The sequence below is a fragment of the Mastomys coucha genome, unplaced genomic scaffold (assembly GCF_008632895.1).
Source record: "Mastomys coucha isolate ucsf_1 unplaced genomic scaffold, UCSF_Mcou_1 pScaffold20, whole genome shotgun sequence".
Classification (NCBI taxonomy): Eukaryota; Metazoa; Chordata; class Mammalia; order Rodentia; family Muridae; genus Mastomys; species Mastomys coucha.
In genome coordinates this window covers 109876965-109904226 of record NW_022196903.1, presented here as the reverse complement: position 1 = coordinate 109904226, position 27262 = coordinate 109876965, and the positions used below count along the sequence as shown (strand labels likewise).

At 49.2% G+C, this 27262-nt stretch overlaps 2 protein-coding genes across 6 annotated transcripts in view; one reads left to right on the top strand and one right to left on the bottom strand.

The window, feature by feature from the left end:
* Rassf4 (Ras association domain family member 4) overlaps positions 1 to 27049 on the top strand; it is a 43932-nt gene extending 16883 nt beyond the window's left edge. For all 4 annotated transcript variants that reach the window (XM_031383079.1, XM_031383080.1, XM_031383078.1 and 1 more), the window contains 9 exons: positions 1386 to 1461; positions 12252 to 12394; positions 14072 to 14163; positions 14831 to 14991; positions 18220 to 18321; positions 18527 to 18578; positions 19660 to 19781; positions 20489 to 20586; positions 21718 to 27049. In XM_031383079.1, the coding sequence (XP_031238939.1) occupies positions 1386 to 1461; positions 12252 to 12394; positions 14072 to 14163; positions 14831 to 14991; positions 18220 to 18321; positions 18527 to 18578; positions 19660 to 19781; positions 20489 to 20586; positions 21718 to 21778 (907 nt within the window). In that variant the 3' untranslated portion in view covers positions 21779 to 27049. The remainder of the gene's footprint in view (positions 1 to 1385; positions 1462 to 12251; positions 12395 to 14071; positions 14164 to 14830; positions 14992 to 18219; positions 18322 to 18526; positions 18579 to 19659; positions 19782 to 20488; positions 20587 to 21717) is intronic.
* Depp1 (DEPP1 autophagy regulator) lies at positions 6152 to 9130 on the bottom strand. 2 transcript variants are annotated; one of them, XM_031383085.1, is made up of 2 exons: positions 8966 to 9130; positions 6152 to 8087 (listed from the first exon to the last, which is right to left on the bottom strand). In XM_031383085.1, exon 2 carries the CDS (start codon positions 8080 to 8082, stop codon positions 7465 to 7467), a length of 618 nt encoding a protein of 205 aa, XP_031238945.1. In that variant the 5' UTR covers positions 8083 to 8087; positions 8966 to 9130; the 3' UTR covers positions 6152 to 7464. The 2 variants fall into 2 exon arrangements, with proteins under 2 accessions (XP_031238945.1, XP_031238946.1); XM_031383086.1 differs by having other exon boundaries at positions 6152 to 8084.
* Positions 27050 to 27262: the final 213 nt, after the last annotated feature.

Here is a 27262-nt window from a genome sequence, read left to right as displayed (position 1 = left end):
TGTGTGTGTGTCTGGGGTAAGGAGTGCTTGCCATAGCAACTATATGGAGGTCAAAAACACCCTTTGGGAATCACTCCCTTTGTCAGCATGTGGGTCTCAGGGGTCACACACAGATCACTAGGCTTGACAGTGAGTACTTTACCTGCTTAGCCATCTTGCCAACCTGAGAAGCATTTTTTTTTTAATTTTCTTAAAAAGTTTTTATTTTTTCATTTCATCTTGCATTTTGAGCCCTAAGTATGAATACTTTCTAGAATTGGGCGCGATTAGCTTCACATGCCCATGCATTTCACAATACTTCTGTGTGCAGCCTTTGCACATTTGTCGCATGGGACAAATGCGGCGTGGGATCCTCCCTTACTGCTCGGCTCAGTTGCACAGTTACCCCTGATGGTTCCCCATCTCCACATCATGCACAGGACACACCTACCCAAGCCCCAGGATGTCACTGTTATCCTGGGCTGTGAGTGGGGTTGTGGAGGCTGCTGGGAAGGTGCTAGAGCCTTGGGGTCCATCCAGCCAGGGACCATGGCTAGGAAGTCAGAGCACACTCTAGTTAACAAACACATTACACACAACAACGTATCCGCCCCTGATGAGTCCATGTTGATAGGCAAGCATCCTGGATGCGCAGTTCAGTGAATATGCCTTGCTAGTTGTATCTGCCCCTCTTCCCCTTTTCAACCTGCTGGGAGGTTGAAAGCTCACCTGCATGTTTCATAACCCCCTACCCTAGACCCATGGCTGTGCTGATTTTCCTTGTTCTGGCCATCCCGTGGGCACAGTCACTTCCCAAGTGTTTGAGCAGAGTGGCCTGCTTGGGTCCTGTCACTCTCATCCTAGGACTTACCTCTAGACAGTCAAGACAGGAAGCCAGCTGAGAATCCAAGCCTCTGAGATCTGCGGAGGCAGAAGGTCACGGGAGAGCACAGGGAGGCTGTTAGGAGTGCTCATAGGCAGTCGTGAACATGCACACATACCCTGTAGCAAGCATGCATACATGCTCTATAGTGAACATGTACACAGGCCCCATAGTGAACATGCATAGATGACTTATAGTGAACATGCACAAATGCCCTAGTGCTTCCTGTGGGGTGGGAACCTGCCTGGGAATTTTGCTTACCTTTCAGCACCTTTGCCTTCACGGCCCTCCTCCTCCAATTCCTATAAGGGCCGAGATGCAGAACCTGCTGGGGGATGAAAGGGCAAGTGTCGTGGTGGGGCAACTGGGTGTCTTGGTTGAGTAGATATGGTTAGCAAAGATGGACACTCTACTGCATTTATTTTATGGATGAAGAAAGTGAGGTCCATGGTGTCAACGATGCCCTGCCTGAGGGCAGCTTCTCCACTCTCTCAAGTGTCCATGTGTGTCTGTGTCATTTCAGGTCAGAACTCTTAAGCCTGCTCAAAACCTACAACTGCTACCATGAGGGCAGGAGCTTCCAGCTAAGACACCGAGAGGTGAGACCTCCAACCCTTTCCTCCTGAAGGGCACCACCTGTCCTGGCTTGTGTAGACTGCTGAGGTTGGCGTCTGTTGTTCTCAGGGTAGTTATGCAGTCCCTTCAGTGTCAGTTGGGCTCTTGTCAAACTTTCTGACCAAGGAGCCAGGTGACTGGCAGACAGAGTTGGGCTGGGGTGTCCCTGTGAGGTTTCCTAGCAAGGGAATCACCTATATGTACCTACATGTAGGGCTGCACTTGTGGGTGTGAAGTCTTGGAGCCTGTCTAGCCCCTTCTTGCCTCTGCCTATCTTGCTACTCGGTGGGAGGGTGAAGGGAATTTGGTCCCTCTGTGCTCCTCGCAGACTTCACACTCAACAGTGTGCCAGCTCCCACTGACCCTATGCAGAGAAGGAAACATTCTTGACACGAAGCTCAATGAGTGTGCCACACTAGTTTTGTGTATTGCATGGATGCTTCACCTGTCAATTAAAAAACAAACAAACAAACAAACAAAAAACCCATGGCCTATAGGAGAGGGTAGAATAGAAGGTGGAATATCCAGGAGGCAGAAAGAATTCCAGGATAGGGTGAAGTGCAGGTGGTTGTAACGAAACGACTCGTGGTACCTGAGCACAGGGAACCAGCCATGTGGCACAATGTAAATCAGGATGAATGGATTGTATTTCAAGTTATGATCTACTTAGAGAATAGCCTGGCTATCTGGACAAGGTCTTTGTAAATATAGTTTGAGTCTGAATCTTATTTCTGGGCACACGGGACTGGGGGGAAGAACCGGACCTCACCTCTAGAGTTTTACTGGCCTGTTTTCACCCCCAGGCACCCAGCCAGGTGTCCTGGACTGCCTCACCTGTGCCCCTCACTATGGCGGCGTCTTGTGTAGATCAGTATCAAGCTCATATGACAAGGGGCATACGGGGAGTGGGTCCTAATTAAAGTGGAGAGCCACCTTATCAGAAGTAGCAAGGTTGCAATTCGAGAATGTGCCCTGGTACAGAAGGAATTTCCACAAGAGGCTAAGGTATCTGGAATTCCATGAGGGATTTCTCAAACCTTCAAACACTCTGGGGAGTATCTAGCAGGGCCCAGGCTGGGATCTACTTGATGGCGGATCAAACCAGCCCTGGGCTTCCACCATCCATAACCTCACAAATGTTCTTTAGTTGTGGCTTTGTACTCTGAGTTGTGTCTGATCCTGTACATCTTACAGTCTAATGAGGAGGCTCATAGTGTAAGGATTTATTTGGGATATTTCCATGGTGGAGATCCCATTGGCTGCTGGAGATGCTCCATCTCTCAGGGTCTGAAAGGGCCAGCAGGAACTCACGGAGGCCTCTGCCGGGTGGCAGTTGCTGGGTCCCTGACCTCTCTAGTACCGCTTATTCGTCAGCCCACAACCTTCTGTGGGACTAGACTAGATCCAGCCAAACAGCACCAGGCAGGCATCACGGCAGGCCATGGGCCAGGACAGCGAGGTTTGGTATCGCCACCCATGTAGAGTAGGAGAGGCTGCAGGTTCCTAGTCAAGGCAGGGCAGCGCCACCTGTGCCATCTCTAACAAACACCCTGAGCTCTGCCTGTTCTTGTCGTGCCCTCCCGATCCCTCCCTCTTCAAAGCAGCTGTGTCTTCAGAGCTCACCTACCATGCTCACCCCCAGCCCTCCCAGCTCTGCACAGCCTCTTAGGGCTCTGGCCTGGCTCTGCTCCTCCTATATCCTTACCTTCCATCTTGGTTCTACTGGCTCTTTGCCTGCCTGAGTGATGAACTTCTGGGTGCTGGGACTGGGCCCCGCTTGGTGCTGAATATGCTGGGCTAGGCTCTGTACACAGCTGGCAGGTATAGACCTGGGCCATTCAGATTGTGAGTTCAGTGTGATGGGCAGCAAGAGAGGAGGCAAGTGAATGTTGTTTGAGAGGCTTTGGTCTGTGACCTGTGCTAGTAAGTGCGGGGTTTGTGCCCACCTCAGTCTCCTGGCCCAGGCACAGGGTGGAATGGGTGGGTCTTGGCTGGGTTTCCCTTCGTGACCCTTGGGTGTTTGTTTCTAAGGCTGGGATGGTTCTCTGTTATGGCCTTTATGTCAACAACTTCACTGTCACTAAGGAACTGGCTGTAAATGGAAATCTTACATATGTGCATGCCCACTCACACGTACGTGCAAGCACCACACACACACACACACACACACACACACACACACACACACACACGCTGGATGAATACACTGAACAAAATCTTTCCTTTCCTCACCAAGGTTTTAGCAAACTTTTCAGGACATTCTAATAGAAGCTCAAGTTTCAGAACAATTAACAGACTCCTCTAATCCTGGCATTTTGAGGCTAATCCAGGAGGATTGCCGTGAGTCCATAGCCAGTCTGTGCCACCTAATAAGTTTCAAGTCGGCTAGAGCTACATAGAAAGACCCTGGGCTTGGTGGTTTGGAATCCCTTCTGCGGGAGCAACTGTGTGCGATGAAGCTGGATAGCCCTGAGGGTGCCGTGAGTTTTTGTGACAGTCCAAATGGAAAATAACAGCGAACTTTGCTGCTGGCAAAACTCATGCCTGCGAGCCTGTCCCAGCAGAGAGCTAACCACAGTAAGGGTCTTGTGTTTGTAACTCTAAACCCAAGGGGGAAACTGACTTGATAATCCATGAAAGTCTCAGACCTGCAGTTGGCCATCCAGGATTCCATGTGCCAAGTACTTACTATAGGACAATCCCAGAATGCCCTATTCTTGGGTGTCACCAGGACAGTCAGATGGAGGAAGCTACCATTCCCAGGGGAAATCTGGTACACTAACCACTTTGCCTCTCCTCTATTATCATGGGCCTTTTCCTGAGAATAGAGGCCCTCAGAAGTTAAGTCTCTAGTTGTATTATTTGAACAACTTTTCCTGGGGAGATAGAGCACATACATATGCTACTAACCCTAGAGAAGGCACCCAGTACCGATCACAGTCCAGCTTAATGAACCTGGGGGATTTCTAACGGGAGCTTTAGTGAGGGGTGACTCAGAAGCAGCTGCTTCACTAAGAAGCCCACCCCAGCATGGCTGGTGACTTGTGAAAGCTCTGTCCTTAGGAACTCTGTACAAATTATAGGTAGGAAAGCTCACCTCTCCGCAGCTGGCTGGTCAGAATCTCCTCCCCCAGTAGCTGCCTATGATCTATATGTCTCCATATCCCTGGGAGGATGCTGGTGAATCTTGAGTTTCTTAGACATGCAGTTTGTTTGCTTCTGGAATCTCTTGAGCACCCCTTTTCTCTTTCCTGGAGAGGATGGTTCAATTCACAGGACTTCGGAATAAATGAAGCTCCAAAGACTGAGTGTTAAGGAGACCCACGCCATTTCCGGCATTATGATTTAGAACTCCTTGGAGACATGAATCGGGTATCACTGACTAGATCTCAGACATGGGGCAGTTTGTTACTTTGATCGTAGGCTATAAGGTACCTGCAAGTGCTGAGGCGCTCACCACCTGGGTGTGCCCTGGAAGAGAACTCCCTGGTTGTCAGAAGCCTTGCTTGCTGGTAGCAACTACAGACTGACTATACAGTTTGGGGCCAAACTCCCTCACGGCCATGTAGGATTTCAATGTAGAGAAATGAGGTACATCTGTGAGTGGGGCCACGCTGTGGGACAACTGTTTCCCAATGACCCTTCTCCTAATTACTAAGAGCTAGGGGGAGCAATATCACTTTCTGGCGCTAGGGGGAGCACTATCACTCTCTGGAGGATGGTACACAGCCCCTCTACTGTAAAACTTGCCTTTGGGATAATTTTGCTTCAATCACAGTGAAAAGCGCAGAATAATCAGTACCTTTTAAAGTTGGCAGTCTTCTGGAAACGCTGATGTATAAACCTATTAGGGTGATCAGAAACTTACTAACCCCACTCAGGCTGTCTGATCAGGATTTCCCAATCAGCCTCAATACTAACCGTTTAGTGGTTCATAGTCTCCCCCTGGTGGCCATGTGCCACACTGCATCCAGTTTTATTCTCTTCTAGATCTCCAGTGTGTGAGATACTCAGAGTGTACTTTCATACACTCTCATCCTTCGTTAGAAGGGTGGAACTGCCCCCTCTCTTGGGCCTGGAAGATCACTTAACCCTGAAGTAACCCCAGATCCTTCCATCCTGAGCTCAACACAGCTGTTCCCTGGGAGCACAAAGTGTGTACTAGACTGTCCTGCCAGATCTTTAGCGGACTCCACTGGGTAGGACCAGGTATGGCGGGGTGCTGTGGGGCAGAGCACCTTCTCAAGTTGCCAATTAGCAACTTTCACGTTGGAGAATAGTTGAGCAAGTCCCCTGACTGTACAGCAGCATGACTTCTGAGCTGGTGGAACATTCACTAATGCCATGCCACTTGACAGGTGTCTCCCTCTGACCCAGCTTTCACTCTGCTTCACTGAAAGGGACATAAAGAGGCTGGGTGTAGCAGCCCATCTAGTCTCCAGCAGGGTACCCCTCTGCAGTAGATCTCCCTATCATACCTAGGGACATTTTCCCTAAGGGCTGACTTATAGAAGGTCAGTTTGAGGCTACTGAGGAGACACAGCAAGCCATGACAGATGCAAACTGCACCTCTATCCGTATCTACCTATCCAGCTTTCCAGCTCCTGTTAAGGGCGAGGGATTATGTTGGTGTCCTGCATTTTACAAGTAAGAAAACGGAACAAATCGCTTGTCTGAAATATTTTTCTTTTTGGTGTGTGGGTTTGCATTCTGATTCTGAGAATATACATGCAAAAGAGGTCGTCAAAGTGGCTAAAGTCTCTCTTTTCCTAGACCCTTCCATCTTGTGTGTGATCAGCTGGCTTCAGCCCATACAAAGGAGCAGATGCTGGGCCGTGAGTCCTGATTCTTTTCCGATCTCCAAGACCACACTACCCCTCTGAGAAAGGAAACCCTCCCATCACCAACTCCCCGCCTTCACCCTCCTACTTGGTAGATGCCTCCAGGAGCTGACATTCTCTGGGTTGGGGGAACTCAGTGTTGGTCTGGATTTCCAAAGCCGTAGGACATCCAGACTTAGCCGGGATAAGGGGGTTGGACAACTTCCGGATGTGCCCCTTTCTGTAACAAGGACCTAGGCGAAGCTGGTGGGCACATGCAAGAAAACCAGAGATGGGGCCTCTAGACCTAGTACATAGCAGCCTTCAGGCTGCATGCTGCATTCTGTTTTGGCCCTGAGCATGGGAATTCTCTGGTACCACAATGAGATTTGGGCACTAGAGCCAAGACAGCAGGTTCTCTGGGTAGCTAGGTGACAAGCCCCGGGAAACACCGTAATACACCTGCTGAGACCTCATGCCTTTTGTTGGGCCTCAAGATGTAGATCTCTGAAGGTAGAGCATAGAGGCCAGGCCCTTCCTTGGAAACCTTGAAGACAGTGTTTTTCAGCCTGAGTCATGGCCTCTTTCAGGGTTGAGTGACCCTTTCACAGGAGTCACTTAAGACCATTGGAAAGCACAAAGGTTTACATTATGATTAGTAACAGTAACGAAACTACAGTTATGAAGTAGAAACAAAAATAATTTTATGGTTGGGGAATCATACAACATGAGGAACTGTATTAAGAAGTCACAGCATTAGGATGGTTGAAAGCTACCGCTTTAGAGAGATTAGACCCTTCCCTTGGCCCTTGGCCCTTGGCCCTTGGTTTCTCGTGAGACTGCAGTGGCCACCCAGAGTTCAGCCCGTATCTCCTCATTAGAGCATCTGGGAGGGGGTCATCCTACCTACACTCACTTTAACTGTGATAAAACCGAGGAATAGAGACACTGAGTCACTTCAAGGTCATGGGCCAGCCAGTCACAAACAGATGGTCCCAGTCAAGCTGCATTGTGGAAGCTAGACTGTCCTCATTCTTTAGAGGATGGGTCTCACTAGGAATTGCCCGGTCCCTGAAGTCATGCCAGGAAGTGTCCATCACAGAAAAGAGAAACTGGGAAGGCCACAGGGACCCACAATATTCTTTATGAGTTTTTTCTGGGGAGGGGTTAGAGTTCATGGATCACTGGTAGATGCAAATAGAGAGTGCCTAGGATGCTGCTGGGGCGAGAGCTGGAGACAGATGCTAAGGCCCGGCAGGACTTTCTAGAAGTCCAGCTTTTCAGGTCGGAGGTCTGGTGCTTGTACCCTGGTTTTCTTCCCAGAGAGTACTCAGGTACCCTGGCCTCACAGGTCCTCCCTGAGTCCTTGCCCATCTGTCTGGGCACACCCCAGGGATCTGAAGAACTGGTCCTGTTGGGTCGATCTCTCCCGTCTGTCTGCTGTTCCTGTGACTTCCCAAAGAGCCAGTCCAGAGGGTCATCAGTGCTGGGAGAGGCCAGTGTGGGCTGTAGGCCGCTGAAGCAAGGAGAGCTGTCTTCCAGAGACTCCGTCTGGCGCCTCTTCTCTCTAGTCCAGGCTAGCCGGCTGGGTCTGTCGGGATGGCTCTGGGCTGTGACCTTGTCTAGCACTGAGGTGGGCTGTGCCAGCTGACAAATACACCTGACATAGTCATCCAGGCTGGGAGAGGCTGGGGGTTCCTGCCCAGGTGTCCCATGTGATAGCTCTTCTGAAGTTTCCCGAATCGTTGGCAAATGGGGCACGGGCAGCAGAAGCCGGGACCTCATGGCTGCTAATAAAGCAAAAGCAACCTGTTAGCCAAGAGAAAACCAGTGATGAGGGCCCACCATGCCACCCTGACACCCTCCTACTTCCTGTCCCACATCGTAGACGCTACACAGGGCTTGGGTTCCCAGAAAGCAATAAGTAACCAGCAGATCTGAGACCAAGGCTCACCCCTGCTGCCCCTAGCCCCTACTCATCCTTCCTGCTAACACCGAAATACTCAGCTAACTAAGATTTCACTATTAGTGTAGTTTAAGAAGACCCAGATAATTGGGGCCAGAGAAATGGCTCAGCAATTAAGAGTACTTATTCTTGCAGAGCACCTGAGCTCAGTTCTTAGCACATACATGGTGGCTCAAACCATCTATAAATCAAGTTCCAGGAGATCTGACTGATATGTGGGTAGTACATATACATTAGTGTAGGCAAAATATCCATGCATATAAAGTAAAATAAAGTAATTAAAATTTTTAAAATGAGGAATGTGGGGACCAGAGAATACCCAAGGTTTAAACTCATCTCTGCCACTTAATGCCTGGAGACCTTCTGCAGTGTCACCTCTCTAAACCTCTAATTACCTGTCTGAAAAACAGGGTTATAAACAGCCCACTGGCAGGGATGTTATGGGAAATTTCTGGAATCACAGCTTTGATATCACAGCTCTCCTGTAAACACAGAGGCCTTGGAGAAATGCCTTATTATCATAGTGGTCACCGGGACCCACCACGCCTTGGAGAAATGCCTTATTATCATAGTGGTCACCGGCACCCACCACCCTGCTCTCTATTATCATAGTGGTCACCGGCACCCACCACCCTGCTCTCTATCCAGTAGCCAGGCCATGAAAGCTCAGGATGAAAGATGCTCTCAGGTTGCTCTTCTCACCTGTAAGTCAGCAGTCAGGGTGGCGGGAGTCTAGATGAGTAAAGATTGTCTACCCCAAGGAAGCACCAGAGGCGGGCGGGCAGTCACAGCCGGGTCTCTGGCTCTTGGTCACTGGGAAGAGGACAATCAGGACGATGTGCTGTGGTTTCTTCCCTGGTGCCGTCTGGCAAGCACTACACCCGCTGCTGCTTTTAAACAATTCCTTTAGTCATCAATCACTGTCAGGAAAAGCTCAAAATAGCAGCGCTTCTGAAGGTTCTCAGAGGAAAGCACAGAGGGTGGGGCTTGGCCCAGCTGCCAGCCTGGGATTTGTGTATGTGCCTGCAGGAGGTTGGGAAATATTTACACTGTAAGGTGAGGTGTGGGGCAGCCACCACGCCTTGACTCAGACAGCTTTATTACTGGTAGAGACCAAAGCCGGCTTATGGGGTGCTGGGAGAACCTGGGAACACCATAGGACCCTCACGGGCTCCCACCCGTGACTGGTATAGCATAGTATTTTCTACTATGGATTACACCAGCACCTGTGATCCGGTGACACACCAGCCTCGTAATTTTTGCTGAGTCCCAGGCCTGCACCGCGGTAACGCATGAGCCTTGCAGGGTGAGGGACATCCCCTTACACAGGCACCAGGGCCGCCGGGAGGTCTGGCTGGCTTCTCTCATAACATCTCAGATGGGATGCTTTCAAGGAGAAATTTTCTTACTCATTGTTGGCCAGACATGTGCCAGTGCTAATGGCATAGCAAATACTGAGGACGAATCTACACTGGGAAGCCTGTTTCCCAATGAGAAGGATGGGCGAGTCATCCCTGGGCAGATGCAGCGACTCAGCACTCATGATGGCTGCAAGGACGAGCTCAGAAGGGCTGTGGAGCAGTGGCAGGATGCATGGTCCAGGTCAGATGGGCCAGGAGCTACCAAAGCAATGGCAGGAAGTGCACTACAGTTTGAGTAAGGACCTTGAGTGTGGCATCTGCCAGCTGTCATGCCCAGGCTAGGGACAGCAGCTGTGAGGAATCAGAGGGGCTCCAAGGGTGATACCAACACTGTGGCAGCTGAAGGCAAGGTGGGCAACCCTGGGCAGGAACCAGCAGTGCGTTTCTCAGGCCTCAGAGCCTCTGCTCGCCTGCCCTCAGTAGGGGGAGAAAGAGGAGTTACAAAGGGAACAGTACGTTCAGGTCTGATACATGAGGGCTGGACAGACACTAGCCTCCTGGAGCGCTGCTGGTCCCATGTCTGTGCATTCCAAGTGTGGCCTTCATGCCATGGGACATGGGAAATACTGAACAATGCTTAAGTCAGGTGACAATTCCCAACTTACACCTGAGTGATTCCATACGACTCCAGCCTTTTACATGACTGTTAAGGCAAACATGGTAAGGCCATATCAGGAAGCTGTGTATGGTTTTGATAGCCTTAGACGATTCTCTCTGTGGTCAGGGAGGTGTTTGAAACTAGACGTGACTGTTAGCCGACCGTGAGATCAACACTGCGAGTGGGGCTAAGGCCATACTCACGTGAAGAAGTTCTCGTGGCACCCCTGTTATCATGGGGACTTTCCAGGACAATGAAGAGAGAGTAGACTTCATGGGGGTGGGGGCACTGCATGATTTCACGTAAGTGCAGTGTAGAATCCAAAATAAATCAAATTCAATAGAGGCAGAAAAAAAGAATGATAACCGGGCAGTGGTGGCTCACACTTTTAATCCCAGCACTTGGGAGGCAGAGGCAGGCAGATTTCTGAGTTTGAAACCAGCCTGGTCTACAGAGTGAGTTCCAGGACAGCCAGGGCTGTACAGAGAAACCCTGTCTCGAAAGAAAAAAAAAACAAAAAAAACCAAAACAAAACCAGAAAAACAAAAAGAATGGTAGGGAAGAAAGAAGTAGGGTTTATAGCTCTTCAAGCTGAATGAATCCTAGAGATCCACAGGGCAGCGTCATGCCCACTGCAATGCCCTGCACTGTACGTTTAAGCAGTCCTTAAGTCTGTGACCCTTCACCACCATGCCTTAGCACAGTGTTCTCTCCGTAGTTCTCTCTGTAGCAGGGAACTAATCGCAGACGTTGCTTAGGCCTCTTGTTCCATAAATTAGGAAGCGTGACTGAACTCCTAGAGAGTCATCACCATCATCTGTTGTGTTCACAAGCATCTTCAGTGTGCACATTAGTCATCATGAATTGTAAGTAAGCAGGCCTGTTCATGTCACCATCCGAGATGGGAACCGTGTTACAAAGATATGAAAAGAGGTTAGTTGTGGTAACTGGATGCAGAACATCACTGAATAAATAACCAAAAGAAAAGAAAGAATAAGAGACGAGAGGTAGGGGGAGAATAGGGTGCATGTGGGACTCATATTAAATGTTCTTAGCCCAAAACATACGCATAAATAAATGAAATATGGGGTGAGAGCCATGAGAGAGTGAGACTGGAGTCTCTCAGAGGTGCCAGAGGTTTCAGGTAGGTAGGTCTCTGACAAGACAGTTGCTCATGGAGTAATCATAAGGGTACAGGGAGCCTAGAGGACCCTATGGAGACAGAGGCTGGAAATACATCAGAGACAAAGACTGGAGACCAAGGTCCAGACTAAGGACAGGAGGGGTTTGAGCCAGAGTCAGAAGGGGTGCCTGTGGGATGGAACACTGTGAATTAGGGTTGGGTAGCAGTTGTTTCATAAGGAAGTCAGAGCAGGTTGAAGGCTTAGTATGAAAACAGCATGAAATACTCGTGATAGACCATGGAAATGTCCCAGAAGTGTTAGGCAAACCAGCGCCTACCATCAGGGGAAAAAAAAGCAGTTGGTACTGCCACTGTCTGGATGTGTGGAGAGAATGACAAGGCAGGGCACAAAGACAGTAGGATGTCCAGTAGAACCTGGTGGCTGTGAGATTCTTTGTCCCGGTGCACTTTGAGTCAAGGAGCTTAGCCCAGCACAAATGGCCAGGCATGCTTCCCCAGGCTGTGCTTCCGCCCGGCAGTGTGGACGTGCCTGCCAGACACCAGCAGTGTCCTGGGGGACACCTGACTCAGCAGCTCCGTGCTGGCCCCAGCTCTGCCCTTGGCCAGGCCAGGACTTAGCAGCGGAAGGAACACCTCATGCGTCCTTCTGCAGGTCCCCCGCCCTCGTGCACTGAAGCATGTACACACTGCTCGCTCTTCCCTGGGAAGGATGAGTGTATGTGGGGGAGCTGAGCATCGTGTTCCCGAGCAGGTCAGAGAGGAAGGACAGAAATCTTTGGGGAAGCTGCTGTTTTTTGAAGAGACTGACCTATGTCCGTCCCACAGGAAGAAGGGACTCTGATCATCGAAGGACTCCTCAACATTGCTTGGGGACTCAGACGACCCATCCGGCTCCAGATGCAGGATGATCGGGAGCGAGTGCACCTGCCATCTGCCACATGGGTGCCTGAGCGGCTCAGCTACCTCCAGTGAGTGTGTGGCAGGTAGAGCAGAGCCAGGGGCCTCCATGATGTCTATTACCATGAGCACCCCATGATACACCACATTATACCCACTCCAACACACGGTCTTCCCTAGGGTGACCTGCCTGTGATGAAATGACCTTTGTCCCTCCTCCAGGAGAACAGTTTCATGCTCCCAACACCTGCTTTATGGTGCTGGGGCCTGAACCCAGGGCTAAGTACTGTACCAGTGAGCTATGTCCTCAGCCTATTGGGATCTCCTGAAAGGGAATGTTAGGGACTCACCCAAATTTATCTTCCTGCTGCTACTACTGTTTTACATCCGTGACAGATTCTGTTTGCATAAATTTACCAGAATTTGAGATCTGGTTTATTTTACCACCAGGACAAAGGCAGTTAGTCTGAGTTTTGCTTCTTCAGAGGCAAACTTTCAGAATTTTGTCCTTGCCAAATATGCAGATAAGATGGGCATGGTGATGTGAAGTATGCCTGAGATTACAACCCTTGGTAAACTGAAGAGAGGAGGGATTCTGAGTTTGAACCTGGGCTAGGCTTACATGCTGAGACACTATTTTAAAAACACAATATATGAAGGAGCTGGGGAGATGGATGAGTCGTTACTAACACTCGCTAGTAACCTTAGTTCGGTCTCCAGCACATATACGGTGGTTCAGAGCTGCCTATAGCTCCATTTCCAGGGGGATCCAGTGCCCTCTTCTGCCCTCCATGGGCTCCTGTGAAATGTGGTGCATATAAATTACATAGCCAAGTACACATGCACACTAGATAGATGATAGATAGGTGGATGATAGATAGATAGATAGATAGATAGATAGATAGATAGATAATGATAGAGAATGAATAAATGATAGATAGGTGGGAGATAGATAGATAGATAGATAGATAGATGATAGAGAATGAATAAATGATAGATAGGTGGGTGATAGATGATAGATAGATAGATAGATAGATAGGTAGATAGATAGATAGATAGATAATACATGCAGATGAAATGGGTACTCTAAGAGCATGCAGCTTGTTGACACACTAGCTCTTGTCCCAGGTGTCTCTGGTCACTGGTAGAAAATTTTGAGCAACATGACTTAGAACATAAAGACTCCATGGAAAGATTGCAATTAGGACTCATGCTCCCCACCCCTACCCCAGTGAAGGTAGAAGCAGTCCTACCAGCCATCCCTCCCCCAGCCCATGTTCCCAGGCTGCTCCTTTCCCATTCCTCATTCCCTCTACTGAATGCTACCTCCTCTCATTACTTCCACTCCTTCTCTATCCTGATACTGTCTTCTTTGGCTTGGGGTGGGGATCAGTCCTGCCAAGAGTGCTGGAGATTTGATCCCCACGGTTAACCTTGCCTGACTCCTTAGACCCACGACACCCTCAAGCTCTTTGGGTGCACAGCTGTCCAAGCACTAACCCGGCTGAGCCTGCATCCCAGGAATGCGCGGACACTGGCTTTGCGCATGGTCTGTGATGCATCTCAGAACAGTTACTCATTCTGAGGGACAGCTCCCACTCCTTCCAACAGATGTTACGGGGAGCTTTCTACTGTACTGATAACATCGACCACACCCAGTCTCTGGGCTCCTCACTTGTGTCCTGCCCGTAAAAGCAAAGAGGCTTTTTTTTTTCTCTGTCGCAGCTACTGTGCTTCTCTGTTTTCAGAAAGGAAGCATCACCCCAGGATGGCAAGATCCCTACTGAGGAGCCTAGTGCTCAAACTGCAAACAAGGCAGAGGTTTCCAGCGATAGCTCAGGTAAGCAAAGCCCCAAAGACCCCAGCCTGTTCTGGGTAATGTACATGGTCTCCAAAGAACAGCCGTTGGAAATCACAGAATCGGCTGCGCCGGTCTCACGAGAGAGCCTCGCTGAATCACAGAATCAGCTGTGTCAGCCTCATGGGAGAGCCTCGCTGAGCACCTGCACAGGGGGAAACAGGTTCCACACATTCTTCTTCGTTCCTTTAAGGAAAAGAAGGCAGAGGCTTACAGGAGTGTCACCTTACTTAGGTCCTTGACCTGACTCTTCTGAAGTGGGCTGTGATATAAAAAGGAAGTGGGCTCAGTGGAGGCCACTCTTCCCTTTTGTCCCAAGCCTCTAGACCTCGTCCTCACACTCTACTCCAAGAACAGGTGTCATTCACCTGGGTTCTTTGTACCCTTTCCTTAGCACCTAGTGAAGGACCTGTCCCTGAGTGCTCAGAGCACAGGGATGGAGTGGCCACATACCTCAGTGGGGACCATGAGAGGCACTGTGGCACCAGCACAACCGTTGCCCAGCATCCAAACCAGTCAGTGTTACTACAGCGTGCTAGGACTCCAGGGTTCCAGGGCTCCAGGGGGCCATACCATCCAACAGACAGAGCCACTGCTGGAGCCAAGACCACCTTGCCCCCTCCACCTTCTCATCTATTTATTTCTGCAGGACCACTGGAGAAGGAAGAGGAGGAGGTCCCACAGCTTATGCGGACAAAGAGTGATGCCAGCTGCATAATCCAGCGGAGGTCCAAATCCCGGGCACCGGGCGAAGCCCAGAAGATACGACAGCACCGGTTCTCCATCAATGGACACTTTTATAACCACAAGGTGAAGCCCCCACCTGCCCTTTCCTGGGCCCTGAAACTGAGAGAACAGGAATTATTCCTCAGCACAGAAGAGCAGGCCCCTTATATATTCAGCATTCGTCCCATTCCTCCATTAGACTTTGAGATAACTGCCGATGCCCTACTCGGAAAGCTCAAGAGAGTGACTGGCTGTTCCCCAATGCTACAGTGGCATAACATTCCTATCTACAGCCAGAGCTTCCACACACACAACACCCCCCTGACCCCCATTCTCTAAGTTGTATGGATTTGGAGCAAGGAAGCCCTAAGCAGACAATAATCCCAAGTGAATCTTCAATTGGTCCATTTTGTGAGGCTCCCTCTCAGGGTCATGGGAACATTGTGTACATAGCTGTTGCTCTCCTTGGGTAATTAAGCTGGCTTGCTAGGTGTGCCCAGAGGCATGAGCATCTTTTCCCAGAGAACCTGGGGATCTCTGAGTTCCCAGCACTTCTCCTTTTGTACAAGTGTGCATTGTACTGAGCTCAGGGAAAGATCACCTTCCCCTAATTACATCACTCCACTAACAAGTGAGCTATAAAGGGACAAGTTGATTGTTACTATAAATGGAGTGAGTGGCCGTCTGGGTGTGGCCCTGCCTGGAGCTGGAGTATACTGTGACAGGCCACATCCTGCCATGCTGGGGAATGGAGAGGGAACCTCGAAGCTGAAGCAGTTGCCTTTCTAAAAGGGTGATTCATAGGAAGGAAGCGTGGACTGCAGAGAGTCTTTAACCAAAACAAAAAAGCCGTTTTTCACCTCCTTTTACCTCTGTAAGCAATATTCTTAGAAGTTAGGGTACAGATTCCTTAAGACGCAAACAACAATGAATATTACTAATTCTTAGCACTGGCAAGCTCGGTGGGGGCACTTGTTCTAGGTTTTACTCCTGACGACTATACACGAGTATTTCACACTATCATTTCCCTAAACTGCTATGACTAAACAGCATGGGGTTTATTCCCAGACCCATCCAATCCTAGGTGTCCCCACTGCTTTGTCCTGGCTACTCGGATCCAGATGTGACCCACTGGGATAAGAAAGCAGTCCGATAACCTTTGTCTCTACTTGGTTGGTCTCAAGTCCAAGGCAGGCTTTGTGCAGAACAAACGCAGACTTGTTGACAAGAATGTTCCTCTCCTTGAAGTGTCTGAATGAACTTTCCATGCACTAAAGCAGTGGTTCTCAACCTATGGGTCATGACCCCTTTGGGGGAGGGAGGTCACCCAAGACCATCAGAAAACACAGGTATTTTACATTACAATTCATAACAGTAGCTAAATTGGTGCTATGGAGTAGCATCAGAATAATTTTATGTTTGGGGGTCATGACAATGAGGAGCTATATGAAAGGGTCTAAGCATTAGGAAGGTTGAGACCCTCTGCCCTAAAGGCTTGTGTCCTGTACAGCCTGTAGCCTGGAGTGCTTGTGGGTCTCAGCTAGAGTTCGTAGGCTTACTACAGCAGAGTCATGTTTGCTGGGAGGCACCAGCTTTAAGCCGGTAGGGAGCACGTGAAGTTCCTAGCATGGCAGACTCATCCGTCCCAGCGCTGTCCTTTCCAGATGTCGGACCCTAACCAGGTATCTAACCTCCCAACTCAGGTTTCCTTTCTCGGAAACTAGGAACAGTTGTAGGTAATCCAGAGGGCCACTGGAAGGACCAAGAGTGCCTGTAAGACGCTTCCCACATTCGGTGCCTGGTTATAGTGCTTAGAGCAGGCTTCCCAAGCCTCAGACAGTGTCCTGGTTAATTTTTCTACACAGGAGAGCTCTCCGACTGACAGCCAAGTTGTGTCCTGATGAGCTCAGCCAAACTGAAAGCATAAGGTGGAGATATATGTAGCCCCCAAGCCACAGTGCGTCTCAGCTGTGGGTGAGCCCCCTGGAGAGCTCTGATTGTTTCTCCAGATGATTGTGGCTAACCGGGAGCTGTACGCACTATTGCTGCCCAGCATGGAGAGTAGCATTGTAGCCCCTACAATGGTGGAGGGTAGGAGGGTCCAGATTTAAAGTTTAAGGTATGGTTTGATGAATGTGTATATTTTTTGCGCTGTCTTAAAGTCAAAAATGATGAGTCACACCATCATAAGTTAGGGACTATCTGTGATGTGTTAGAGGAAAAAAAATCAAGATAATTGCCAAAAACAAAAAACAAAACAAAACAATGTAACATGCCTCCCATGCAAAAAAAAAAAAAAATTATAAATAAACCAGGTGTGCTGACAAAGTATGGTGATTCTGTTTTGAGGCAGCCTAAGCTGTGCACGAGGTCACGTAGTGAGACCTTATCTAAAAGACAAAGAGAGAGCTGGGGATATTCTGCAGGGTGGTGGAGTACTTGTGGGTACTTAGCATGTACAAGGCCCTGGGCTCAATTTCCAGGACCACAAGAGAGTAGAAATTATCTGCTTGGCATGGTGATACTAAATTGCAATCTGTTTCAAACCAGCCTGGCCTGTGTGGGTAGAACTTGTCTCTTTAAAGAGGCCCATGTAGCTGGAGCACCATATGTTTGTTGGAAGTCTTGGCATCATGTGTGCTGCAGAGTGAGAGGAGATGCCCGTGGCATCATACAAGCCACAGGAAGCCTTAGCACATTTTCTATAAGGGGGTTCTGACATCTGCAGACATGCCTGGCAGTTTTCTTCAAGGATTATTTCTGAACCGTCAGGCCTCTGGGTGTGAGAGATGTAGGAAGACCAAGGTGGAATTGTATGAAGCTGGGCAAGACCACATTTTGTTATTTTGGGTATTTTAAAAGGTAGTACAAGGGGGAGTGGTATAAAGAATATGCTAGAAGGTGAGAGGGAGGGGCCTGTTGGCAAATGCCACAGTGTGACTGGAGGCTTCCGCTTGGACAGCCCTTGGGAAGTAGGTAAATCTGAAAGCTTTGAGCCTAAGTTCACAGACGTTTGTTGTTGCTGATGCTGTTGGTAGGAAGTGTAATGGAAAGCCCTGTGTCCTACCCCAGTGAGTTACTTCCAGGGTCCTGGTTTCCAAGATCCAGAGAGCTGCTATTGATGAATGTGTACATGTTTAGTCTCTTCTTCAGAGAGCTCTGAGGACACATAGCTCCTTGAGTGTCCCCAGGTCTAGAAATAAACATCATGGTCATGACACATGACCATTGCACGAATGGGAAGGGCCAGGTGCTCTAAGAAGTAGTCTCCCGCTGTTTGGGCCTGCCCTAAGCTGTCCATCTGCTCTGCAGACCTCAGTGTTCACTCCTGCCTATGGGTCTGTGACCAACGTCCGGGTTAACAGCACTATGACCACCCAGCAGGTGCTCACCCTGCTGCTGAACAAGTTCCGGGTAAGTGTATCCTCAGGGAGCAGCCCAGCCGAGAGGCTGGCGCTTCGCTGAGTGGTGGAAGGACTGAGGGTTGCCGGGATTGGCTGACTTGGCTCTAGAGGGATGTGCCGGTGTCCCTGGGATTCTAGGCAAGAAGGGTGTGGGGTTGGTCTGGTCCCTTTTGCTAAAAATGCTGTGGTCTGATTTCTTGTGGTTGCCCATGCAGGTAGAAGATGGCCCCAGTGAGTTTGCACTCTACACCGTCCATGAGTCTGGAGGTAAGTGCTAGCTTCCGGTGTTCACGGGGCAAGCGTGCCACCTGTTCTTCTTCCCCACACTTTCCCCTCCACCATCAAACTTGGTTCCATTCTGAGAACCCCTTTAAAACAGTGTAGGAAAAAATCCTCTTCAGGCTCTTCCCATTCGTGAACGGTTATGTAGCTCAGTTAGGGAAGTAGGACTTGTGTGCCAATGGCTGCAACCTGGATCTGCTCTTGTGGACCCTCTGGGTCCCTGGGCAGCCCATGTTGCTAAGCATCTCCTGTGTCCCCAAGTTTGTGGTCCCCCTCTGTCTGCTCTGCTCCTATTTTCTCTGTGTCAAGCCTTTATTAAATGATATATAGGATAGGACAATTATTTTCCCTCTACTCCCACTCACTGGATGGGCCTACAAAGTACATGAACCAAATGCAGGTACAAGAGGAAAACAAGTTGGTTTGCTAATGGTCATCACATATAACCATGAAGTTCCCAGAGATGAATCACCCAAAGGAATGCCCAGAATTCTTTTGCCATAGCAAGGAAGTCAACTTTTAGAGAGGTGAGAAGGTGAAGGGGGCTGAGAGGGGGGCGGGGTGGAGGGAACTTTGAGGCAGGATGGTGACCAAGTGTCAGTGGCTAATGGGAGATGAGGTCAGGTTTTAGCAGCATTCGCCGTGTGGATTCCTCTGTTGCTGCATCTGGGCTAACAAGGGTCTAGAGTTGGGACTGGTGATTAACTTCTGTCCTGACAGTATCTAACTTCTGACAGTAGATGAGAGGTCTCAACAGACTGATGTCATGCTGCTGGGCGAGTGAAGAAGGACATCTGTTTCTTCTCACTAACTTCAATACTGAGTCCAGGGAGCTGATCTAGAGTGGCTAGTTCTGCTGCCCAGATCTGCTGCCCTTCAGTGGAATCATGCATCTCCCAAGATGCAGGTGCATGGAGGTCTGAGAAAGATTCTCTGAATACTTCCCTTTTAGCATGCCCCTGTCCTGATTACATACATACATACATACATACATACATACATACATACATACAAGGGTAGGTGGGCAATCCTAATATCCCATGAATTTTGTAAAATTCTATTTCAGAGCAGACAAAATTAAAAGATTGCGAGTACCCGCTGATATCCAGAATCCTGCATGGGCCCTGTGAGAAAATTGTCAAGATCTTCTTGATGGAGGCTGACTTGAGCGAGGAAGTGCCCCATGATGTGAGTGCATGCAGCCGGAGCTGAAAGCCTGCTCCACAGGGAGGGCCTGGGAGGCAAGACTCCAAGGGGATCTTGGCCACAGTCCTCCCAGGCGGTGTATCCTAGATCCCCACAGCTGATCTGTCAGCTTAGGGGACAGAAGGACTGAGGTCCTAGAACAGCCCAGCCCTGTCCGTTTCCTCATAAGTAAAACCTTCCCTTCAGTGGTACATGCTTCTGTTTTCATGTTGAAGACTCTTAGAGGGGCCCTTAACTAGGGCCAACTCAAGGGCAGCAGGTGTTAAGTCTCAATGATAAAACTATACACAGATGTCCAGACCCTGAACAAAAGGGCCTGTAAAGTATGGGTCTCCAAGAAAACCTTGTGGCTGTCTCCCTCAGCTTTCCCAGGGCTGGGGCAGCTTTCATTGTTGGGCACAATGGTATTCCCACTCCCCACCCATGCCAAGAGTACTCAGTGTGACAGACTTGAATGCTTTTCCCGATATTCAGCTCAGTGGCATTTCCTCCAATGGACGATCGTGGCCTATGAGATAAGAGCAGTTCCCACTCTCCCAGCACACAGAGCAGAGCAATGCCAGCAGCAGGGTTGGGAAGAGAGGCAGCTCCTGTGTCCTGTGGGTACAGGACTTCGGCTTTGGCCACTACAGAAAACACATCTCCGGCCTCTCATCTAAAGCACATGTTAATGTTCTTGGATTTTCTAGGTTGCCCAGTACATTAAGTTCGAAATGCCGGTGCTGGACAGTTTTGTTGAAAAATTAAAAGAAGAGGAAGAAAGAGAAATAATCAAACTGACCATGAAGTAAGCATCACCCTTGGCCAGGCACGGTTCTGGCCACTGGAGAATATCTGCAGGGCATACCTCTGTCCAAGCAGGCAGGCTTCTCCCTTCTGTAGACATCAAGTGCTAGCCTTGATCCCCAGTAGTGCCCTCCTACCCCACTGCTCAGTAGCGATAGCAAGCTGGAGTGTTAGCTTTCTGAATTAGAGCATACACCCATCCAGTCTGGGCCTCTTCTCCAGCCAGGGACTCAGAGCATAAGACAAAGGGCAGATGCCTGGTGAGTCCTGGGTTGGCTTTCTAGTTCTGCTGATGACCAAGCTCAAGGAAAGCAATCACAGAGAGTCTGCTGGACAGAACCTCAGCCTAGTCCAAGGCTCCCCTACGGGCAGGAAGTCTGAGTCCAGTGCGAAGCAGTGATTGTTAACATTCAAGCTCTGGCTGCTGTTTGGGGGATCAAGGGTCACCAGCATCAGGACAGGCTATGTGACATTAATGATGCTTTGGGTCCTGGTGATCTGTTTGTGCTTCAGAGACATGTGGCATGGGGCAGGATATGTGAAAAACATTTGGAAGGGCTGGGCAGGAGAAGTCAAGATGCTCTCTCTACTTTGAGAGCCTGGAAGCTGGGACTGGTGTGGATTCTGGCTTCACACTAATGATCCCTAGAAAGCCATATCCACCCACAGGCTTCTTTCTGTGCAACTGGGCCTCAGATTCAGCAGAAACTCTAGAGTGTCCTGCCCATCAGTGATGTCACTATAGCGTTTAAAAGACAGTACAGACCTGGGAATCACCCAGCCAGTAGATTTAGTCTGGGAAAAACAATCCAAACCCCAGGCTAAGGATGCAGCTCGGGTTATTTGCATGGCCCCAGCTCAGACACTGTCTTCTTGCAACTTGATCTATATAGCCCTTGATCTGCATCCGAACACAGTCCTTTCCCTACTAGAGAGTCTGGAATAGAATTGCCAGCACTTCTCTTCGAAGTTCTGCACAGTCTGCTGCCCTGTTGAGCCTCCTTGGTGAAGGACAGAAGTGGTAGCTGCTGACCAGCCAGCTAGGAGCAGTCGTCTCCCTGCCCTGCCTCCCTGCTCTCACCTCCCTGGCCCTCCAGCCTTAGGGAAACCTCCTGGCTTTGTCTCTCTCCAGGTTCCAAGCCTTGCGTCTGACCATGCTGCAGCGCCTGGAACAGCTAGTGGAGGCCAAGTGACTACTAGCCGGAGCTTGCCTGTTGTGATGCCTGTGGTAGCAAGTGTGCATGGAGTCCCAGGGATCCAGCTCTAACTGATCACTGACTGATGGCTGCTGCCCAGTACCTATGCTCATTCCACCTGCCCACAGACTACATAGCATCCTGCATCTCTAGTCTTGGTACCATGGTGAGCATGCATAGGCATACTCAGGAACTTGCTGGCTTGGATCTATGTGCAAAGCTGGCCTAGGTGGTAATAAAGAGCCTTGGACCTGTGGTACCAGCCTTTGTATGGTTGAATGGTATGGCCAGCCTTGTTCCTGTGTATTTCCAGTTTGAGAGAGCAGTATAGCATCCAGTCCCTGGAGAATGAACTTTATCTGCTTGCCCAGTGCCTGTCTCTGAGCCTCTACATAGCCACAAGTTCCCGCCCTTATCGTCCATGTAAACCATGAACTCCCTGTCTTCCCTCGCTTCTCATTGCCACTCAGGAACCATACGGGAGCAGGAGCTGCCAATAGCCATGAGATATGGCCCGCTTCTAACTACTGCTTCACCATGATGTCCTGGCCTCCGAGCCTCCTTTCCTAACCAACATTCTGGGCCTAGAGGTTAGATCAGGACTAGGACTACCAAGATCTCATCGGCTCTTGGCATAAATCACCCTTAATGTGTGAGTGTGATCCAAAGAAATCCTTGGAAGGAGTTGTCTTCAAGCAATAGGTCCATTGAATCATGTTTCGGAAGTTGATTGGTGTAGCATCGGAACAGCTGACAGTGGCTCAGTCCCCTTCACTCCCATCTTGTGGATGTCCGTGTCTCTTGTTTTCCTTGGGACTAAGCTTTCTCTCTAGTGGACAGGGACATCCTGTCAAAGCTCAGCCAAAATGGGAAATGTCTGTCTGGAGACAAAAGGCTTCTAGTCCCCTAGATACGGATACAGAGCAGTTCGTTTGCTGACTGACTGAAACCTCTGGAATGAATGAGAAAGCTATGCAATGGTTTACATCAGTGGTGGGAATACTTGTCTAACAGAGCAAACTAAGGGCCAGCTTCTTCCCCTGAGGTCTGCAGACAGTGGATGTAAAGAGAAGTATGATAAAGGCCTTCGAAAGATCCATCTTCAATGCAGTGCCTGTGGAAGCCGCTCGTGGAGTCCTGAGGGGCAGAGTGTGAGAACAGCTGTGCAGTGGGAAGCCACAAGGCAGGGTAGATGTCACCCCTAGATTTTCCAGACCCAGCTCTGTTTCGCAGAGATGCTTCGCTGCCAGGGGAAGGTCTCTTGCCTTCTCGCCTCCTCGGCACTGTGCTTTCTTCGGTTCTTAACAAAGGCCTGTTGTGTTGAACAGAAGGTGCAGGACCAACCTTTCTTGTGCTTCTTCTTCTTGTGTTCATTGCCTTGACCCAATTTTCAAATCCCCGAAGCTGTTGTACTACACCATGAAGAGCTGCAGTGGGCAGAGGAACCACCCACCTGGCGACACTGGAACCTGGCGACACTGACAGGACTCCTTCACTTCATGCACAGGCTGAGGTCTGGTGTGAGGCCTGAGGCCAGGCTGCCCTACCTTAGATCACGAGAAAGGACTCGCTGGCGGTAGTCTGTGGGCAGCCTGAGCAATAGAGTCATCCTGAATTGCAGAATTTTAGCATCAGAAGTATTAGGGATCTTCCAGCCAGAGAGTTCGGAGTTGAAAACCCGAACTGGATTTTTAGCCTCAAGACATCTCCCTGTCCGTTGTTCAGAAGTAATTAACTGGCTTGATTGTTTTATGCTGGGCCTGTACTAGACCCTGGAGGAATGAAGATAGAGTCTTGGTAAGGCCTCTTCTGGAGAAGCAGACGTGGAGGCAGTTAAGCATCTGATACTGAGCAGACAGCTACGAGGGAAAGGTACTGTAAGCCAAGAGACACCTTCCGTCCCTCACACAGGAACTCCATGCTAGGATCGCTGACACAGGAAACCCTGGAAGTAGCAGCTAGCTCGGTGGTGCTTCATAGCTGTCCAAATATTAGTTAAGGCTTCTTACAATATGTCTTACTTTTGAAATAGTATCAAAACTAATTTCTGAATAACATATTTAGGAAAAACTCTAGCAAGTTGCACAGAGCGGTGTCCTCTGCTGTGTTCCTGTGTAGTGTTCACAAATGTTGGACTGCCCTGCCCCCTCTGCTCTTTGAGGGCAGCTGGAGAAGCGGCCTTTTTTTGCAGGGCGTAACAACCCTGGAACCTGAGAGTGTGGAGGCTGTGGCTTCAGAGTGCGCGAGGGCTATCATCGGCTATGGAGGTCACCGCCTTTCTGGTGGGTTTTCCATTTCTCAGATGATAAAGGTATCTACAGATAAAGTGAAAATCCCTGTTAGAAAGGACCATCTTCCAAAATAGATCTGTCCTCAGAGCCTCGAATAATAAACAGCACAGGTCGAAATCAGTGTGATTGCAAAAGTCCCGAGCTCAGAATAAACAGGGTTGTTTGCCCAGAACAAATGACCAAATGGCCACAACAGATTAGAAACAAGAGTAGGGCAAAGACTTGTTTTTCTAAAGCAATAACCTTTGGACTTTCTCTGTGACAAAACAAAGCCTTTTGCCCAGAATACATCTGGCTCCTTGGTCCCAGGGAAGGGAGAGAGGGCTTATGTATTCCACTCAGGTGATTTGGGATAGGAACTGGAATTATGCCAAGGGTGCTGTGTGAACACAGCTGCAGAGAGACAGGCCCTGGAATGTCCTTATCAGGCGTACTCTGACTACCAGGTCCTCGGGCCCTCTGACCCTCATCAGTGGCCAGCAGGAAGTCTGGGAAGTCACAGCCAAGCAGTAGCACGTATAAAAACAACCAGATGCATGTACTATAATTAGGCCCCAAGAACTGCACTTGGGTGTTAGCCAGCTGTTGACGTGCTGGGAGCCTCACAGGACCTGAGGTAGGGCTCTGTGCCCTCAGCAGGGTTGTAACAAAAGGTTTTCTGCTAGTCCAAGAGCATGGGAATTCCCAGGGTTTCCTTTTTCATCCAACCCAAGGGGCACAAGACAATGCCTCAGGCTTATCTAACCAACTCATTGTCCAGGGTCCTGTGTGCTGCAGGACCCACTTTGAGAGAAACAGAGTGTGTTTGTTCCTATACTCAGGCCATTCAAATGACCCATCCTGCTGTTCCTGGACTGTGGGTCAGCTCTGCCAATGACAGCAGCACTCCTCCATTGATATAGTGCTTATTCCTGTACATGTATGTACACCTGCCTGTATACCAAAATACATATGTGAAGAACAGGGTCTAAGGAGCAAAACCACAGAAAAGGGAAATTACTTTGCTAGGCTGTTTCTCAGCTGTTGTTATTGTTGTCATTGTTGTTCTAGATTTCTTGTTCTAGCATGAGTTCTTTAAATATTCAACCCACTCTGGGTAAGTGGCCCCTGTGGTGCAGATCTCCAGAGAAGCTACAGCCACTGAGCTAAGACTCCCAGAAGGAAAATCTGCCGGGTACCCAGGCTGTGGCCTCTCCTCTTACCCTCTGTCTCTTCTCCCTTTGTCTAAGGACTACATGTGACTGTTCTTCATAATTTAATTTACTTAAAAATGACATGGCTCCAAAGCTTGACTCTGTTACGTGTATACATGTGGGTGTTTCACAACATCTGGTCCTTGTGTGTGAGAACCAGCTGCCAAAGGCAGGAGGTGCTATGAATCTAAAGGAGGGCACAGATTGACCCCAGAGTGCAGAGTGTAACTTATGGACTCACGGGCTTCCGTACCTGAGGAGCAGCAAGGCAGAAGGATCCTCATATCTCAAGTAGGAGTAAGAAGTTTATATGCTACTCCAGACAAGTGTGGGCTTCAGTTAACCAGTATATACCACATCTTTCTCCAAAGCTGCTGACATGACCAGGATCAGTTAAGGAAGACACTGTGCGTCAGTGACCAGCACAGAGTGCTTGGCTATCCTAACAGCTTTGTCTTACAGGGCTAGTGATGTGTGCCAAGGTCAGCTGGTAGGCAATATGGTGGTTACGGTGACCATGCCTATGGTTGTGTCAAACTGAATTCTATACTGGGACAGTTACTTGCCTCACTTTCCTCATCAGTAAAATGGGGGTAAGCATGGTTCCTAGTTCTCAAGGTTGTTGAGAGTCATAGCTTTATTGCAGTGACAAGGCCAGAAATCTCCGCATCACAGGAGACTTTACATCTCTCAGAAACTCTGGGACTATATAGTGTCCATGGTGTGTTCATGTGGCTTAGTTCCACGTGTGTGTTCTGATCCTGGATCCCCAGACTCGTTGGGACATGTTACTGAAGCAGAGGGAAGGAGCCGAGTGACTGTGGGAGTGTGTGTCTCAAGGCTGCTTCTGGGTCAAGGCTGCTTCTGGGCCACTGTGTTGCCTCCACCCACTCTTGGCCAGTGGAAGTCCTCTAATGAAGTCCTTATCGGGAGATGCACACTCTAGAGTAGTGATGCTCAACCTTCTTGATGCTGCAATCCTTTAATACGCTTGTTCATGTTGTGGTGACCTCCCGACCATAACAATTATTCCCATTGCTACTTCACAAATGTAATTCTGCTACTGTTATGAATCGCAATGTAAATATCTGATATTTCCAATGGTCTTTGTTGACCCCTGTGAAAGGATCATTGGACCCCAGAAGGGGTTGTGACAACCCACAGGTTGAGAACTGGTGCACTGGGGGCTCTGAGAATTGGCCCCCATAAGCAAAAGAACAAAAATCAAAGAGGATGTCCCACATGGCCATTATGGTCATGCTAGGACAGTAGTAAAGACCTTAAAAGTTCTTCAGACGGTTCCTGGCTGAGGTATGACAATGGAATACTGTTATACTAACACATGACCTGGGGCATGGGGCTTTGATTGCTCACGCCCCTTTTCCTTTCCACTTTGATGCCCAAGGCCTTTCCTGGCCCAGGCCTCTCCCCAGCCTTCCCTCCCATTCTTTCTACTCACAGTGACTTTGCTCCTTTCTTTCCTGACCTTTGTCTCCTTTCAAAACTCTATCACTATTTGACTGCCTGCCTGTTCTGAATCCCTTTGGGCCTTTTGTAGCCGGTGCAGGTGTTTTTCTATACAGGAAAGGATTCTCTACCTTTAAGTGAAACAACAAAGGCTTATAAGTCATGACTAGTAGAGTAGTCCCAGTGTGTTTTGGCTCTTGGGTTTTTTTCTATTCCACCAGCACACACCACTGTTGCTCACCTCACCACTGGCACCAGCCACATATGACAACAATTTAGTAATAAAATTAGCAATAAATCATGTTTATCATGTGTTAGGCAAAGTGTCTGTTCCTGTTTAGTCTCTATCATTGTGATAAAACAAAAACCGCAAGCAATTTAGGGGAACAGTGATTTATTTCAGCCAGCAGGTCCATCATCAAGGGAAGACAGGCAGGAACTTGAAGCAAAAGTCATGGAGGAGTACAGTTTGCTGACTCTCTCACAGGCCTAGTCTTAGCTAGCTTTCTAAAATAGTTCAAGGAAATTAC